Source organism: Ambystoma mexicanum, chromosome 3q (genome assembly GCF_040938575.1).
Source record: "Ambystoma mexicanum isolate Mex_15411 chromosome 3q, UKY_AmexF1_1, whole genome shotgun sequence".
Taxonomy (NCBI): Eukaryota; Metazoa; Chordata; class Amphibia; order Caudata; family Ambystomatidae; genus Ambystoma; species Ambystoma mexicanum.
The window spans coordinates 264468202-264487748 of NC_090926.1; the positions used below are offsets into that span (position 1 = coordinate 264468202).

Below are 19547 nucleotides of genomic sequence, written 5' to 3' on the forward strand. Positions count from 1 at the left end.
CACGAGGTAAATAGAGAATTTATATGGCACAGAATGCTACATGAGAACTCACCAACTCTGATCATTCGGATCACTTCCTTTTTAAGAAATGTATGTGAACTTTGCTAGCCTGGTGCTAAATTCGCTGTTTCTCTTTATTCTCTGACAGAAAGCATTTTGACATTAGGGAATAATTTCCTCTTGCAACTTCTAACCAATATTGTGGTGTTTCGTTTTATCTTCTGTGCTGACTTGATTATAATGAACTCCCTTTTGTTTTTAGGTATACAAACTATTGTTTTATGGTCTGCTTTTTAAACAAAATCAATTATGTATTTAATGTATTGTTTTGGACTCTTCTAGTTTATTTGTTTTTTTTTATATATTTTGTAAAATGTTGTAATCTACTGATATTGTAATTCGTTAATCTGGTGATTCTGTTCATTGTCTTTTGCTTTTTTCTTAAATTTTGTAAAGGTTTATTATAAACCAAAACAAATAAATATTTTTAAAAAAAATGGTCATACCGATGGGTGTTTATTCTACTCGTTACCTTCCAAGCCATCAATAATAGTCAAATTAGTGTTAATCTGTTCAGTCAGCCCTTCAACAGTAAACAAACCCTTCTTCTCATGCAGGTCAGTGGATGCCAAAATATGATCCATTTTCCCATTAAATCTCTCAATAGCACTCCTGTTCCGAGTGACCATTACCTGCAGTGTTCACTGCCAGCTTAGAGTCATAATTTGTAACAGGCCAGAAGTTCTCAAGCACCATTTGACAACTTAAAATACAAGGGTCGCTCCAGGGGATGACCACTATTAGAAATTGTAAGCACTGTCCAAAAAGACACAAATCCATAAAAACAATCTAAAATGTATCTGGAATTTCCCCTAAGCCAAGTATAATTGCCTTTTTCATCCACCTTTACAGCGCCATTAATCTTATAAAGACCAATCGACTGCATGAATAAGGACCATAGTACTCACATTTTCCGTTTTTTGCTTGTACATCTATTTGCCAAATTATGAGATGTATTAACAGGGGTCAGGTCAACATCACAACATGTACAATTAAAATCTGCAAGAATGAGCATGTGCCCCAAATGTCTCCTTTCTCTTCAAGCTGCCATAAACGCATCTATCTCAGAAGAATTTTTCAATGGGTCGCACCTTTTCGTGCCAATAAATGTTAATTGAAAGAATCAACATTCTGGCTTCTAACTGCCATATCGCAAATTTTACCGCTAAGATACCATTCCGAGAGCCTAGGGCCTGAGCTTCCAATATGTAACACCCGTTCTTAAATAAAGTAATCGGAACGCCTTTAGGTCGACCCTTCCCCCTACCTGCTGCTTGAAAGAACACTGAATAATCGTCAGTAATTTGCAACACAGCAAGCCACTGCTCCTGCAGACAGACAATGTGGTGATTCTGCAGAATTGTAATGAGATTGTTATTATTCAGCATAGAGGAATGGCCTCTTGAGTTCCATGACATTATCCTCATAGTAGACTTTATGGCTAGAGCGGCCTCTTATTGTTATCCTCCGTCCTACCATTGGGGATTGCGCGTGATCGCCACAACCAATCTTGTTCTACTCTAGGCCCGGACGAGCCACCTTCACAAAAGTTAACCCCTATGTACAAACCATCCGTTACTAAGTGAAACCTTAATAGCAGGGTAATTGGATGGTGACATAACTCCTTTTCTGGAATACCATTCACATTATTTGGAGAAACTTCATATACCTCAAAACCCAAACGTTTGAAGTGGCTAACCTCACGCAAAATAGTCTGAGCTACCAAGTTGGATGTCATACTAAGTTAGATGCCATGTGCAATGAAACAATATTGGTACGGAAAGGATGGCAGAATTCCACTATCAATTTCTCTAGTGTTTATGCAGTACAGATTAGATATTACCGAAAATATTGGCAATATTACAGATCTATTCAAAATTAAACGGGAACCATCTTTAAAAACACTTTCAAATACAAATGTGCGATACCCTTTTGCCTTTCAGCGCCACCTAGAGCTGTTACTTCACTATGTGCCAGAAGGGGTTTGGATTCACAACCCTTAAACAAGACCCTTTTGGTATCCACTGATTACCCCCCGCTCTGCAAAATGCAGAATACCTTACTGCCCAGCTTACTTTTATCCCCCCTATCTGCTAGTAGCTGTAACCAATTTTGAGGCGGTTTCAGGTGAAGTGACTCCGCCGCCTCATGGAGCACATGAGTGGAGGTCTGAGGATTGTCCATTCGTGTACTCTTCACCGAAAGACATACGGGATCCCCGCTGAAGGTCCAACTCAGGGAGTCCCTTGCGTCTGGACCGTTCAGTCGGAATCCCTTAAGAAATTGTCTCCAAGAGCTGCCGAACCACTTGCATTATCAGACATACTAGGAACACAACCAAAAGATATTTTATGGTTCACCATTTCACGTTGACCAGGGCCGATTTTGAATTTGTGGTTCACCATGTCATTTTGTCCAAAAGAACTGGACGGAATACTGGCAGAGACCACTGAGCTGCGGGTCGGCCATGCCTTTTCCCACCAGCAGCCCTCATTCTGAAAATGTCCGATATTCAACCGCCTCCGTTTGAATGACAGTGCCCGGTCTGTATGTCTTCACTCCCTCAGTAAGGATCTTAAAATTCACCATGTCATTTAGTCTGGAGGAAGTGGGCGAAAGCTGTTGGCGACTCCGCTGGACAGCAGGCCAGTGACCACTTTACCTGTCCGTGGCGGCAGTACCAGAGGAGTTAACTGTCCAACAACCCCTGTATGAACCACTGTGTTAATCACAGCGGCTTCGAGCCCTGTATACCACAGAAACCTCTGACGTTCTTCTGTACCCACGCTTTCGCCTTTCATTCTGCTTTTTGGGGTGTTAAATGATTCTGCTTTTGAGAAGCTTTCCTATGCACAGGGCTCGATGGAGGAGCTACTGTCTTTGCTGGAACCACTCCTGTCTCAACAACGTTTCCCGTGGCAGGAGGCTGTGATGGTGAGCCTTCTGTTGCTCGTCGAGCAAAAATGTTAGTATCCCAAAGCATTTGAATTGCTTGAGATGGATCCGGATTGGCCTGCTTGCTGGGGTTGATTGACAGGTAAAAAATACGCTCTCAAATCAGCTTCAATCATGGCTGTATCCAATTTTTTAAAAAAATGTTGGTGAGCACAATTGTATGAAGCTGTACTTCTTGTTTAATGCCTTCATAAAGCGACACAAAGGACAAAAAACAATGTAAAGCGAATAGGGCTTTTTCTGTGCTTGAGGATGGTGCCTCTATCTTGGCTGTTATTTTACTCCGTTATTTTGTGTTTGTCGTGGTCGGGGCGCAGAGGCATAAGAGTTTCCTAAGTGTCGGGCTCACTGACCATTTCATCCTGGTCAGAATAAAACGGAGGGGAAGATGGATAATTACTAGATGCCCCTCTATTAAATTGGGGTTCTTCAAAAGTCTTCTTATCCATAAGAGCGGCTAGACGCTCTGTCAATTCCAGGGAGTTTTTCTTGGGAGCAATTGTGTCCCCACCTCCCCTCAACCCAAACTGAGCGAGTTCTTTTTGCTCATGCGGGGTGGGAGATCCCCTCAGTGCGTTGTTATCTATTGAGTTTGCCACTTAAGCCGGCAACTGCAGATTACGTGGCATGTCACACATTTGATAAGCAATTGTTACATCTGTATGTTCGTCAGACTTTTCAGAGAGTACATATTTATGAGCAAATTTAAGACACTCACTGGGTTACTGTTTATGCCAATCGATCTCCCGGGGTTCTACCGTTCGCAACATGCGCACCAAACGCACCCAACACACTGCGCACACCGTACGCCCTCCGTGCTGGGGATAGATTTTTAAAGATGCGACTCCGCCTCGTGGCAATAGAAAGTAAAGTCAGACTCAGTGAAGCATGGAAATCAGCCGATACTGCCAACACTGCCTACATGCAACACACTGCGAGCATCTTCCCAGGCAGAGTAGTCGTCATGAAAGAGCAACAAAGAAAGATATCAGACCCAGTAGCTAAAGAACAAGACACTGCACACTGATTGGTCAAAACACATCAGCTTAGCTGAATTCCCAAGGCTGTGTTGAAAAGAGAAAACAATGTATGTCCCTTGGCAGTACATCCAAAAGTATCATAATGAAAAACAGCAAACAAGAGAAAACATGGCGCTGTTCTAGGACTGCATACGAGCTGGCCCTACTCAAGGAACTCAACAACTAATCAACACAGCCAAGCCCTCCTACTATTAGAATACCATAGCAGAAGCCGACAACAAAAGTAGAGCCCTCTTCAAAACAGTCAAGCAGTGCGACAACCCGCTAATCAACCCTGCCATACCCCACTCCATCGAAAAATCCACCGCCATCAACGCCTTCATCGACAAAATCAGCAAGATTCGGCAGCACATAGATGCCAGCTCTGCATCCACATACCCACCTCCCATCCCTCCTCGCAATATCTCCACACCCTGGACAACATTCAAGACACTATCAAAAGAGGACCTAGTCGAAACTCTGGCCGCGCTGAAATCTACATCGTATACAGATGACATCCTCCCAGCATCCATCCTCAAGACCCTTCCCACAGAAGCTCTCCTTCCCTACCTGGAGATCATCAACAGCTCCCTAACTTAAGGCACCTTCCCAATGACCCTAAAGACAGGACAAATCCTTCCTCTACTAAAGACACCCACTCTGGATCCCAACAACCTAGGTTAACTATTGCCCCATCACCCATCTTCCGTTCCTAGGTAAGATCGAGAAAGCGGTAGCAACACATCAACACCAACAATCTCCTCCAAACCTACCAATCCGGATTGAGACCCAGATGCAGCATGGAGACAGCGACCATACAGGTGGTCGACGACTCTCAACATCCTTGACAATGGCCTGGTTCTACTCAACCTCTTGGCTGCTTTGGACACAGTAGACCACCAGGTGCTTACAGATACCCTACATCGGAACATGGAGATCAGCAACCTTGTCTTACGTTGGTTCAAGTCACCATCGCAAGCCGTTTGTTAGGATGGACTCCTCTAGATTGCCAATGCTCCCCATCACCTGTGGAGTCCCGCCGGGGTCCATCCTCTCCCCAGTGATCTTTAATCTATACATGGAGTCGCTGGGAGCCCACCGAGCCACACGCAACATCATTCACCAATACGCCAACGACACAAAGCTATACCTCAAGATTGACTCCACCAGGGACATGCATAGCTTCAAAACCTGCCTCTCGCTGATCCAGTCTTGGATGTGTAGCGCAAACTTGAAGCTCAACCCCTCCAAGACCAAATTCCTACTCTTCGCCAACAACCCTGAACACCCTGACATACAGACCTGGCTATCAGCCATGAACTCTAAGGGCTTCCCACATGATCTCACCTCCTGTGCCAAGTCCCTTGGGTTTCACATCGACAAACACCTCTTTTTCAAGACACATAGCTACAAAAACTCAGACAGCTTGGTATCAGCTCTCCCTCCAGCGAAAAGTCAAGCCCTCCCCTCCCTCCCTCCGGACAGCTTTAGATCCACCATTCAAGCACTGGTTCAATCTCTGTATGCTATCCCCTGCTGTATATCTGTTCTATTGTTGCCATTGAAAAGCTCTCTGGTTTGCATCCGTAATTTTGTACACCTCTATGAAGTGCACTGTTATGTACATGTTCTGGTGTATATCTGTAAAGCGCCCCGTTGCTTCTTGAAGCGAGGGCGGCACTCAATCCTCAGAGCCAGGAGGATAGCTCAGGGGCAAGGCGCTCGTCTTGGAAGCAAGACGACAGGGAGCAAAACCTGTTCGATCTCTGGGGCAGCGTGGTTCGAAACCTCTGGGTATTTTGCATGTTATAAATAACCCATTAATTATAATAAATACCATAATAATAATAAAGAAGGTCACAAGTTGGCAGAAAGTACACGATGAGCAGTGAAGAGTGCTTGTCAAGATCAAATGACCAAGGTACAACACTGCCCTCTGTAGGATAAGTCGCGCTAGCAGAGCTCCAATTGCTAAGAAAGTCATGCAAAGAACTGTTAAACATGACGAGGAATCGATTAGGAGTCTGTGATTTTCACGGAAGCTCACAACTCTCACTGTATGTACATAATAGTAGTAAGGACAACTATATGAAATCACAAGTAATGAAAAGTGGACTGACTATGAACAGTTCACGCTGATGAGAACAGTAAGACAGTGCGAACCGATTAGGTCAATGGGGAAATATGTAAAAGTTATAATTCCAATGTCACATCTCAGATACAGATTGGTTGAAATTGACTCATTCACTCGACAGATACTCCGAATACAAGGCAAGCTTAAATGATACAAATGTGAAAGAGTATTACCCAATCAGCACCCTGGAAAAGGAGATGATATCAATGTTAATGAACTAACAGTTTGATATTTTAATTTAGTCACAAGGTTAGAATAAACCAATAGAGTTAGGAAATGTATGGAAGTACATAGGACTACGTCAAATCAGAAGCTTGGAAAATGTGAATAAGTAGTAACATTTCTGGTCTATTCTCTTCTGTAATTTGCTATAAAACTGGCCATCTGTTTTGTAGTCTAATGTCTTGTTTTTCTCATTATCTCGTGCATTTTTTGTGGCTCTTTTGGATTGATTTTTACTACTTGGAGTGGGACTTACCTTACACAGTTCTAGCAAAGTACTGCACTAAGTATAATGTGTGTACATACCTTAAAAGTAAGGCAGGGAATATTAGTACATGAAATGACAAGACATTGCACTAGAAATAGAGTTACGTGGAATGACATTGGAATTAGGATAGAGGTATATCTGAGACTGTCCAACAAAGAGCATTCAACAAAACTAAAGGCACTAACTGCACATTTGTGTATACTGATCCTTAATATTCGCATTGCCACCATACATTTGTGGGATCAGATTACCTGTAGCACAGCATTGATCAGAAGTAAGTCATCAGTAGGTTTCCACCGGCCCAAGTCCTTGGTCACCTGCAGGGGCTGTTTGCTCTTCTTGATGCGCTTGGTCAGGCTGGGGCTGGGATCCGGGGAGGGGGTCACAGGAGTTGTCACAGGTTTCAAGACCTGATTTGGGAATATGGGTAGCAGTTAGAAGAAAATTACAAAAGCAGATTACAGATGCAGTCTTGCCTACAAAGAAGGAAACCATTGAGTACTAAGCACTCCTTAACGTCATGTACTGCAACTCCTCACCAAAATAACTTTGCAAACACCAAATCGCTCATGTAGAAGGTAGCCGAAAGCACATGGTTTGACCATACAGAGGAAAGGAATGCAACACTCGCCATGGGATGCTGTGTTGGTTAAGTGAGGGTGCGTTATCACAGAACATGATAAACTTGCTTGACGGTTGTCATAGGACATTGTTCACATATTTGTGCTATTTTGTGCAGATAGTACATATAGGTTACTCCTGCCCGCGAAGGTCTACACACTAGCATTGCCCCATTTCCTTTCTCCTCCTCCTCAAGTGTTTAAATAATACCCCTGCTATCTTCCATGTATCTATATACTCTTCCCAACCCCCCCTTTAAGGTAGGTTTACTCTACACCTGGCGTTAGGGAGATTTTTGCACAACCATCTTGTGAGGGCTGTCTATCCATCTAATCTAGTGGTAGAGTAGTGTGTCACACAAATGAAAAGACCAGACTCTGCAAGCAGGAGCACAGAAGAGCAGTCAGGCTTCACTTTGGAATGGAGGAAGGTTAGCAGGGAGATGCAATTAACCAAAATAGTCACCACAAAGGAATACACCATACTGGTATAATGAAAAATGTACACTGTTATTGCAAGGTTGCACATACGTCTATTTTACGAAATGAAAAACTCTGGTGAACCGTTTACAGAACAGAGCATACTATAGATATAAAAACAGCAAATGGGAAGTCACAGTTAAACTTATTTTACCCTAAAATACAAGCCCCGTACCTGGTGGCAGGCACCAATATATATATTACACGGCCCGCGGTACGGCCGTGTAGTTATGGTTAAGTTGCTAAACTGAAAGGGAGCCCACTTTTTCAGTGGCTTATAACTTTGTTCCCCCTGGAGGGATCATCACCAAACCTTGCAAAAAAAGTATATGGCCGGCTCTGAATTTTTTCACCAAGTTGGGTGAGGTATCGTGCGGGGGACAAAGTTATGGGGGGGGTCCCAAAATGTTTTTTTCCATAGACTGAATGGGGAAAAACTTTGCGCACGGCTACAGGCCGAACAGCAGAAGCGGGACTTGGGTCAGAAAGCGTGCTTTTGTGTGTTTGGTGGAAATCCGACTATTATCTTTGTTGCAAACAACTGAAAGGCACATCCCAAAAAATGTGTGATCTCTGGGTCCGCTCAGCGGACCCATTTCCCTGTTCACTCCGCAGACAGAAGTGTCATTGGCTCGTGGTACGGCGTGCTGTCGGAGAAGTTTGGACGCGGGAGGTGGTTTCCTGGAGGGAAGTGTGCAGTGCATCAACATTTTTTGGGCAAGCCGCCATGGTGTATCGGAGGACAATGTACCATACGAAATGAGTTAGCGCAGTAAGGGAGGGAACGGATGGGGGAGTGAGGAGTGGTTCATGTGACATATGTAAATAGGTGGAAGAAGACGGAGGAGTGCCTACAGTATTCGCTCGTTTTGCGCCAATTCACGGGTACCTAGGCAGGCGAGTACTTTGTGTGGTGATTGGAGGCAGCTAATGTAACAGCCCCATAGCTTCTGCCGCGACCTGTTGTGGAAGTGCGGGTGGTTGTGCGCTGCGGATGAAATGCGGTAGTTGGGCACATGGTGGCATGCATGGGTGAATGAAGTTGCGGTGGGTCTGTGGAAGGATTAGACTATTGGGTGCACGGCCGAAGGCCATAAGCCGTAGGATGTAGGGCATGCACTCTAGAGCGTAGGGCTTCAACATACCCACCGCAGGAACGCTTGTTTGACTCTGCATCCGGTAGAGGGTGGTGCTTGCATAGTGTGATGTGTGCAGATTCGTTGCAGTAGGGCCAGTGTTGCGAACAGAATGTGGGTAAGTTGGCACGCCCATAGTATGTGAATGAAAGTGCATATGGGTGCTGGAGAGAGCGTTTTGTTTGTACATTATGTGAACTGTTGGAATTTTTTGATGCATAGCTCCATGGCAGTGCACTGGTATGATAGGAGTGCTGGTGGCAGTGGTGTGTATGTGGATTGGCATAGTTGATGACATGGTGACATTACATTGCTGTGGGTGTGTTCAAGGCCTATGCTGTGAGCAGATTTGTTGAAGTAGGCCCAATGTTGTGAAAATGTTGTGGTTAGTGACACAATACTTTGTGAATGGCTGTGGGTAGGGGTGGTGGAGGCTGTGGTATGGTTGTGCATTCTGCTAATTGAGACCTGTTTTCGTGAATGGGTGTTTATGGTGTGGGGAAGTTGGGGAGAAGTGCCGCTACCTACGTATGTTACGTTTGTGCATAATGTTAGCTGGCCACATGGGCATTATGTTAACTGTTGCAATTTGTTGCCGCGTAGCCCCATTGTGGTGCGCAGGTTGGGTAGGAGTGCTGGTGGCAGTGGTGTGTATGTGGATTTTCGTAGTTGGTGACACAGTGACATGCATGGTGGCATTACGTTGCTGTGGGTGTGATGAAGGCCTAGTTTATTGGGTGCATGGCCGAAGGCCATAGGCCATGCACTCAAGAGCCTAGGGCTTGAGCACACCCACAGCAGTAATGCATTTTTGACTGTGCATCAGCTAGAGGGTGGTGACATATAAGGAATGGTTGTGGAGCACATTTCATCCGTCATAGGCCAGTGCTGTAAACAGAATGTGGGTAGGTTGGCAGTGGCACAATACTTTGTGAATGGAAGTGGGGACGCCCATAGTATGCGATTGAAAGTGCACAGGGGTGCAGGAGAGTGTGTTTTGTTTGTACATTATGGTAACTGTTGCAATTTGTTGCTGCATAGCTCCATGGCGGTGCACTTGTAGGGTAGGAGTGATGGTGGCAGTGGTGTGTATGTGGATTGGTGTAGTTGGTGACATGCATGGTGGCATTACTTTGCTGTGGGTGTGTTCAATGCCTATGCTGTGTGCAGATTTGTTGAAGTAGGCCCAATGTTGTGAAAATGTTGTGGTTATTGACAATACTTTGTGAATGGCTGTGGGTATGGGTGGTGGAGGCTGTGCTATGTTTATAGATTCTGCTAATTGCGACCTGTTTTCGTGAATGGGTGTTTTATGGTTTGGGGGAGTTGGAGTGAAGTGCCGCTTCCTACGTATGTTACTTTTGTGTATAATGTCAGCTGCCCACATGGGCACATGCATGGATCCATAGTGTTGTGCTGGGGTGGGCAAGGGTGGACTGTTGTGTGAATGGCCAAAGGTGTGCTGGGTGCGCCTCAGGATCTTTGTGGATGTTGAAATAGTGCATCCTTTAGCAGAAGTTTCTGGTGGAGGGGCTTCGGAAGCAAAGGAACCATGCACTGAGAGTGTTTAACGGTAAATATGGAGTGGTGTAGAGAAATTCTAGTGTGCAATGCAGAGGTTCATTATGTGATTGGTGCATACGTGTTTGAAAAATTCACAGCAGCCAATGAGGGAGTGTTGGAAAGCGTCCAGTGCAAAGGGAAGAAGTATTGGGTCTGCTTTACTGGGCTTGGCCCTCGCGTGCCACATCCTGCCCTTCTGAGCATGGAGTCTTCGCAAATGGAACTGTGGGGCCTCAACAATGAGGTGTTGAGGGTGTGGTTCACAGGAAGTGGCTGTGACATATTTACTCATACTTCGATACAGTGAGGTTGGCAGAGATGGACAGACACGTATTGCTGATAGTGGGCGATACCTTTGTGCATGATCTGCACAGGTATGCCGTGGAAAGAGGCTTTGATACTGACTTTCAGTTGGAAGGGGTGCAGGATATTTGAGGAACAGTGTATGAGCAGGGTTTTGGGTGCATGGATTTCCTTCGCACATATGTGGCCTCTGTCGGTACTGTTGATGTGGTGGTTGTGCATTTTGGAGCACTACATTTGGAGTACATGTCGTGCTCACGTTTGCTGGCGCACCTCAAAAGTTGATGACAGCAGTGATGCAGAAATGTCCTACTGCCAAGGTGATTTTCTCATCCATAATACCAAGAGGAGCATGGGACTATGCTGGTGTAATTTGTCCACAGCCAGAGGTCTGGAGACATTGGATAAACAGAAGCATGTGTGACTTTATGTGTGTGCTGGGATGTTCTGCACAGACTATGAAAGCAGTAATAACCAGCAAGATTTCCAGTGGGTCCAAGGAAATGGTATTTCTTTTTACTTCCATTGGCAATGGTGTTTTGTTTGCCACTCTGCACAAAGCGTTGCAGAGAATCCTGTAGAAATGTAAGAGAAACGTTCATCTTCAGTCGAGAGAAATGTCAGGAGGAGAAGCAAACAGACGGTCAGCTAGAGAGAGAGAAAAAAAACATGTATGCACGTACATAACAAAAAGACGACAAACTCCCCCCACCCCCAAATAAATGTTTTTAGAGACAGTACTAAACACACAATCCCCTACCCTGTTTTACAACAAGTGTGTGAAGGCGCGACGAGGAAAGGCATGTGGAACAGAGGCCGCACAGAGGCATTGATTGCACTAGGCCAGGTGACACAGAGTGCGCAAGTGAATGGGAAGGGGGAGGGCAAAGTGGAGTACATTGCAACAACAAAAAATAGCAATACGTACAACTACGGCCGTTGCTGGCAAGTGGAAGGATCAGTGTAGACATCAAGTGGTGGCTGCACTGTTGCAGAAAACAGTCCCCAAGTGCATGGGTTGGCAGAAAGCCAGTGCAGGGGTACAACTGTTGGGAGGGAGGTGGCCTGGGGCACAGATTACAGGGTGGGTAGGAAACCAGTGCACAATCATTTTTAGGCAGGACGGGAGCAGGGGAGAGGAGGGGAAAAAGAAGAAGTACATGGAAAAGTTTCGATGTGCTTCCAGACCCTAAAATGGTTCCATTGAAGTTCCAGGCAGGCAGAGAGCCTATTGCAGAGGAAGCCCCAGCAGAAGAAAGACATCTACCACCAACTAGTTGCATGCAGAAACAAGTGACCATGAGGGAGTAGGAGGCGGATGAGGGAAGAGCTGGAGCAAGCGGATCTTTAGGAAGTGAGAGGGCAGGGTATTGAGGTCCCAGGGACCAGAAGGCCTTCTGTATAATGCACAGGGCTTTCATTTTATTCTTTGCAGCCCCTGAGAGCTATTGCAGACATTTTAGTCCAGCAGAGATACGATCCCTGTCGTTCAGGCCAAGGACAAGTTGTGCAGTCTTCTTATGGATGAGTTGCAGAGGGCTGGCAGATTTACGAAGAGGCTGTGGCAATAATGCAGTGTACAAAGAACCACAGCGGTGCACACAGTGACCTTTTGGGAACCGACTTAAGTTGGTAAAATACATTCAGTGGTGGCTTTGGTGCCAGCTTTTTACGATTTATGTAGGAGGTGGGTTAGTGGGGAACACACTGCATAGCACTGTCAGAAGGAAAGAAGAGAGTTCCTGTTTCGCTAATCGCTAGGCAAAGTTTGTATGCAGTACCCTTTGGGTGCACTACATACAACTGGACTACAGGTATAGAAAACCCAACCTTTGGTATAAACTTGTACTACATAGTTTTGGTAGCGTGTTAAGCAGCCAGACTCATCTCAAGAGGGGTCAATGTGAGCTGTAGGGGAGTTACACACAGATTCACAGTGACAAGTATTCAAATAAACTCTTACACACAAGGTTTCTTGAATAAACAATTATTCATTTATTAGTCAGTTAGAATAAGTCGCCTTAAGAAGGGATCAATATAAAAAGTAACACACACATACACTTCAATACTGTACACTCTTAGTTTCTAAACCAGTAAAGACCCTTTTGGGATGGCCGACAGACACAACCTACACCCTCAGGTGACTTCAATAGGTAGGATGCTGGGGACATTAATATCTTACTGCTGGGATTTAGAATATCTTAGAAGCTGGTAAAAGGAAAAGATTATTAGAACAACAAGAGACCACAAATATTCTTAAGCAGGCAAATACTTTTGGATCCCCCCAAGAAGAGTAATTCAGTACAACAGGCTAAGCCAAAGTCAATGGGCAAAAGTCTTATATAGGATGAAGCACATCTGGTAAGTAGAAAACGTCTTTGTACAATGTTTTAGATGTCTTTGAAGAAAAGAATAATCAAATGTAGGTCCACAAGCTGATTAGACTTGTGAGTAGTAGAAGATGCAAGCAACTCTACAGTGAGAGGTAAGTTCTCTCAGACTTTACAGAACCTTTGCATTGAAGAAAAGGTGCAGCAGATGACTTCTGTTCCTGTGCAGCTCTGCATATCTCTGTTCCTGGGCCTCAGTCGTGGGGACAAGGACAAGAGGGAGGACTTCTGGGGACTCCTGCACTGCAATGGGACGGTCACCGCTCGCAACCGGCACCCTTCAAATCAGTGGCTGTTCAGTGTTTCAGCTCCTCGCGTCTACCGCAAATGGCAACACTGCAGTTCCTGGCTGTCGAGATGGACTTTCCTTGCATCTTGGGTTCCGCACTTTGTTGAGGGGGCTCAGGCGCAGTCAGTCATGCTTCCTGGTAGTCCGGAGGATCTTTTTGGAGCTCTAGGCCAGCTTAAAAGCAACGCACACAATCTGGTGTTCCTCTCCCTGGCTATACGGTTTCCAGCAGGAACTCTGTGAAAATTCAACCAGCTCCGAGATGGATGTCCAGGTGGCTTACTTTGGAGTTGATTGGTCCCACCAACTCAAGGGGAGGAGTCGTCCTTGCAGGGGCTTCTCTGTCGATAAAAATAATTTGGAGTTTCAGCACAGCAGCAGAGCTTCACCGGTCAAACCAACGGTCCAGGAGTTGCAGCAGGCGTCCTCTTAAAGTTCTTCTTCGGTTCCTTCGTCCAGTGGTTTACTCTGCCTTCCAAGCCAAAAGCTTCGCCTTTTATTCTGTTCCCTCCCATTCATTCCAGATTAGCGGTCAGTCACCCAGTAAGGTGGCTGTTCTTGATGGACAGTCAGCCGGCCAATCACCACAGAGTGCATTTGGGTCTCCTAGTAGACTAAGCACAGAGAGTTCCAGGCACCTCCCTCACTTCTTGCTTACCCCAGACACCCTGGAGCCAGAGGCGGGCTTCACTCGTGAATCCCGCCAAAGTCAAAGCCAACAATGGGACCAAACATGGTTTGGCGTGCAGAGTAAATCTCACGAAGGACCTTTCCACAAAGAAATGGTGAAAAATGAAAACTGGGGCCATTTTGACAATATTGCACCCTGGGTGCTTTACTGCAGCTGCGAACGCAGCCCGCGGTAAATGCACACCACGGTAGTTAAAATGAAACCACTGCCAGCAGCCATTCGGTTAGAAAAGGGTAACATACTTTTTTTTACATGAGACAAAGGGGATACTTGGTAACCCCTCCAGCACCCTATTGTAAGATAGTGTGTGCTGGGTTTAGAAAGTTACAAATGTAAGTAAAGTCAATTTCACTTTACTGCTCTGGGAAACAGTAGTTTATCCCAGAGGAGGTAGTTTAACCTTTGGGAAATCTGAAAGACTTCCCTGCGCCACTGCACTGAAGGTGCTGTGTGACACAATGTAAAAGATGATGCCTATGAAGTTTGTCAGACTCCATAACCAAAAGAGAAACAGTGTTCAAAAAAAAAATCTCATTAAAAAACATGCGAGAGTGGGGAAAAGGGTCTCATTCTCTCCAGGTTAAAATAATCAAGTCCTCAAAATCCAGCAAAGTTGCTCGGGGTCTCTAAGGTGGAGGGAATTAGCACATGTTGGCGAATTCTACCTAACACAAATACACTATATGATATGGGTAAATGAAAACATTGCAAGCAAATACAATTAAATTGCCACTTCATGGTAGAAGATGGCAGGAAAACCAGCAAGCTTTTCAAACATGCAATGGTCGCTTAGAGGCAGAGATTAGGCGCAGAGGCACTTATCACAGAGTTGTAAACATAGTGCCAATTTTTTTTTCATACCTTCCTTTTGTGGTGATGGGTGTTCATGTGGATGAATGTGCATGCACAAATTGTGCAATGTTTCACTGAACTTTCCACTGGACGTGCTTTCCAATAACAGCATACTTGCAGGCTGATTTTGTAACAGTGAATATGACATCTTGTGGAGAACTGACAGTGTTAGATGCAGACTTCTTGGATGGCATTGGTGGATGCGTGTGTGCCTACTTAACAATACACAATAAGGGCGTGGTGGGAAGAGGATAGTGGAACGGGAGGAAGGACTGTTCATGCGCTTCTAACCATACCGGCCAATGGAAATGGGACTATGGCCTTTGCCCAATCAGGTGCTCAGGGTGTACTTGACAGGAAACAGCACCAATAGGGGGGGGGGGGAAGGACTCCTGCTTCACAGGGGCACGGCCCTCGTGATAACTGGGGAAAGGCACGTGCCACATTCTGCATTTCTCACCATGGTGGCCAATGGTAATGAGACTGTGGGGAATGTAATCACGTGCTCAGGGTGTGCATCACAGGAAAGGGCGGCAATCATTTTTTCCATTACTTTGTGTAGTGCAGCTGGCAAACATGGCAAGATGCACAGTTTTCGTCTTGGGTGATGCCTTTGTGGAAGAGCCGTTCGCGTATGCCCTACAAAAAGGCTTTTGTGGCAATTTTGGTTTGGAGGGAGTGGACGCTTTGTGGTGCAGTGTGGAAGCATGCTGTTTCAGCGGAGTGCTTGTAGAATGTCGACGCATGGCCTCTTCGGCAACTGTACATGTTGTGGTTGTGCACTTGGAGCCTTCATTTTGGGTTCCATGCCTTGTTCCTGTGTGTACTGTCTATTGAAGATTATGACGACAGCAGTGCAGTGCATTTTTCCCACTGCCGAGGTGATTTTCTCCTGTCTACCCCCGAGAATAGTGTAGAAGTATTCCAATGATTCCTGTCGCCAGCCAGAGGTCGGAAGGGGTCTCATCAACAGAAGCATGTGTGACTTCTTGAGTGCTGCTCGGATGTTCTCCTGTGAGAATGAGAACATTGGTTCTCGATATATACACCTTTTCAAGGCGAATGGCAGGTCTTTGTCGACCAGTGGAAATTAAATAGTTTCACAATCTACAGGCTGCACTGAAGACCCTATTGTAAGAATGTGAGCCGATGTTGAAAACACAAACTTACTTATAAAAACCGCAAAAAAAGATGTTTGTCTGGAAGCACCTTTATAAAAAAAAAATGTTTTTTTAGAAAAAGCTAGCAAAGTCTCTTAAGAGCCGCCACAACTAACGACGTCCCCTATCCTGGTTGAACGTTATTTCCCCACTGCCGCTCGCGCCCAGCATGAAAAAGTCAGCAAATATTGCGATACTTGCAGGGTGGCATGTGTTAGATACGCCCCTTTTGCAGATGACGCCCATAGAAATGGGCCTGTTGAGCCTATGGGATTGGTCAATAAGTTTTCTGTGTAAGGTGTGTACGCACGGAGTGTGGTACACAGTGTATTTGTCGACAGACATGCAGAGGGTGCGGTTATGGCTGTGTGTTTCACGAGCCACAGTGCACTGGTTTTAGGGGACTTCGAAATACAATAACAATGTAAATGGAAAACACTGTGCAGTGGCTGCTCATTTTGGAATCTATCATGTGGATGTGTAGTGCTATGGAGTACCTACAATGAAGTCACTGATTTTGGTTTGTCTGTGTGACACTTTGGTGACACGCAAGCATGCCGATATTGCTGATTGTGGAGGGAAAATTACACAGCATGTTACAAGAGTTTCAGTGCCCTTTGCGATAAAGGAGGCACTTGTCCAGGTAATGCGCTTGTTTCCGATCTCTTGCATAACCGTCTATAGTATTATGCAGACATCGATGTGGCTGCATCATTTTCTATTTGGTTTGCAAATGGAAAAAGCGCAGTACTTTGCGAAGAAGTGTATTTGTGTTTTTGTACGACATGTACATTTCACAGCACGAACACTTTTGCCCAGCTAGAACGTCCATTTTATTATGCATGCCATCCTGATTTCTGCACACCCCATCCAAATTACCTTGGTGCCCTTCTTGAAAGTAGTGAAAAAATGTTGTAGTAAGTATTGCGCGCTGACAGTCTTCAAAACGCTCTGCAACACCTAAAGAAACCTCTTTCTACAGCGACCCCCCTTTCTAACCGATTGAACTAGTGTTTTGCACGTCTCCCGCCCTGCATCAGTGCACTGGCAATTCCATTGTTCATCTCAAAAAGGTGCTTTCTTTATTTCCCTTTTTTCCTTTCCCAGTTAATTTCCATTTCTTATGGTCTTCTAACACACGCCACAGACGGAATGGCAGGAACGGCCCGGTACAGCAGGGGCAGCAATTGCATGGATATTATAGGGGACGTGCCGAGAGACAGAATTATTGGGTGGCCCTCACATACATAGGCGCCAGTCATTGTCATGCTCCCGGAAGGACCCTTTCCACGCACTTCCAAGTACCTTCCCTCTGTAGAGCAGCGCATTGCAGTACATGCACAATACAATGCCCTTTTCCGGGTAAGGGTCCGTAGCGCGCCATATGGTCTGCAAGGATGTTTTAGAGCTCCACTGCCCTACACGAGTGCCCCTTTTGTGGCCCGCAGCAGATGCGGCAAATGCTCTACATGCATTTATCCTACGTAATTGGAAGGGCGATACACTGCCCACTGGTCCCTAGTGCTTTCATTTCAGATGTCATCACATGCAGTACAAACACTTCATACTAAGTCGTTATTCTTATGGGTAGCATTCACAGAGAGACATACATTGTAGAATAGAAGAATGTTTACAACGCAAAACACAGCTTCATTACATGGAGCAGGAAGCCATTTATTCTGTGCGACCCATGGAGCTACAGTACTTTCCTAACAACCACTAGGATTGTTTGCGCTCTGCAAATTCTGCTGTTTGCTTACTTGCCTGTACATGCACTAGTATGTGCGTGACCAAGGAGCACCGGCTTTGCTATTTTGCAGACTCACTACACACTGTCCCACCTGCAGTTACATGTTTTCTTCGACTGTACGCCCCGAAGGTGACCTCTTGACACTTTCCGTCACACTGCTCAGTGCAGACACGATGTGTCTGTTTCACGGGTCATGGAAAGGCAAGCAGCAGATAAATGAAATTAAATTGACATTTACCATGCCCACATTACACTGGAGGTTGCTGTTCCTTGTTTACCAGTGGGGGTCAGAGTCAGGTGTGCTTTAGCCACACATTGGTAGGTTTGCAGAGCCACCCACGTAGTCGGCAGGAGTATTTGAAATGTGGTAGCCTACTGTATGAATCCGTAGGGCTGGCGACAGGGGCGGTGTTACCCGTACACAGTGGATGACCTATGCATGGGTATAGGAGTGGAAAGGATACGCGTGCGTTTCCACAACTATTTAATAGTGCATTAGAAGATGCGGACACACAGCCAATAATGGAGTCCTACGGATACTTGCAGAGTGATTGCACATACGCCAACCAGGTGCAGTCTCCATAGGAAACGTTCATATTGCTCATCTGTAGTCATCTCGGCCAGTATTGTGCGGCACAGATTCACCATGCAATGCTAACAGAAAAAGAGAAACTACTCAAACACTCACCAACATTTACCATGTACACCTGGAATTGCTAAGATACACCAACACTATCTGGAAAAATAAGGGGTAGCACAAATTGATACATACACCAGACAATTTGGCATTTCCACATGTTTATCATGAGGGCAGCCAAGGAATCAGTAACAAACCGTTGCTAATGGGACATTATGGTTCCGTTGCAGTACCAAACAGCTATCATCTTTACAGAAAACACTATGCTAAAGCAACGTTCTGGTTACAGTGCCCTACTACAAACCTATGAAATTCACTTAACAAAAACATTGTTAAAGGGGCGTTATGGTTAAGTTGTACTAGCAACAACCTATGAAATTCAATGGAAAAACGTTGTTACAAGGACGTTATCGTTACAGGTAAAACCCCCCAAAAAAAGGAAATTCGCCAGTTATGGTAAGCTAAGCAACCATAACTCGCACCACCAGTGTGCACTGCAAAGACTAACACCAATGACATCAAAGATGCCATCACAAATCTCAATCTCACTGATGACATCACATGTGTGGCTGTCCCTTTTTTGTTCACTGACCTAAGTAGGCCAGGTGCTTTTCTTCACTACCAGTCAGAAAGTAACAATTCAAAAAGGTTCTATCTTTGTTTACGGCCCCCTTCTCATATGTTCTTGCACTACTTTCCTCAGGGTTCACTCACATCATATGATACATATAGGAGAAGAAGAAAGCGTAAAACAAAGCAATCATTTCTTTGCAAGAAGGTAATCAGTTATGTTATAAACACTTTCTGGTAATACTGCTCCTTGTTTGTTACTGTAATTTCCCTGTATATGCTCATATTTGTATGCATTGTGGTATCTATGTTTTCTGTGCAGTAGTGCAATTATGTAGTTAAGGCAATGGTAGCTACCTCTTACATGTTTCACAGAACCCGAAACTCTAAAACGAAAGCGTTCATGATTTCACTATATAACATGGGAAGATTTTCAAGATTACACTTC

General features: G+C 45.1%; 1 protein-coding gene across 2 annotated transcripts in view; it reads right to left on the reverse strand.

Moving 5' to 3' along the window:
* The window catches only part of MCRS1 (microspherule protein 1), a 700973-nt gene that overhangs the window by 509533 nt on the left and 171893 nt on the right, over nucleotides 1-19547 (reverse strand). For both annotated transcript variants that reach the window (XM_069653718.1, XM_069653719.1), the window contains exon 5: nucleotides 6910-7068. In XM_069653718.1, the coding sequence (XP_069509819.1) occupies nucleotides 6910-7068 (159 nt within the window). The remainder of the gene's footprint in view (nucleotides 1-6909; nucleotides 7069-19547) is intronic.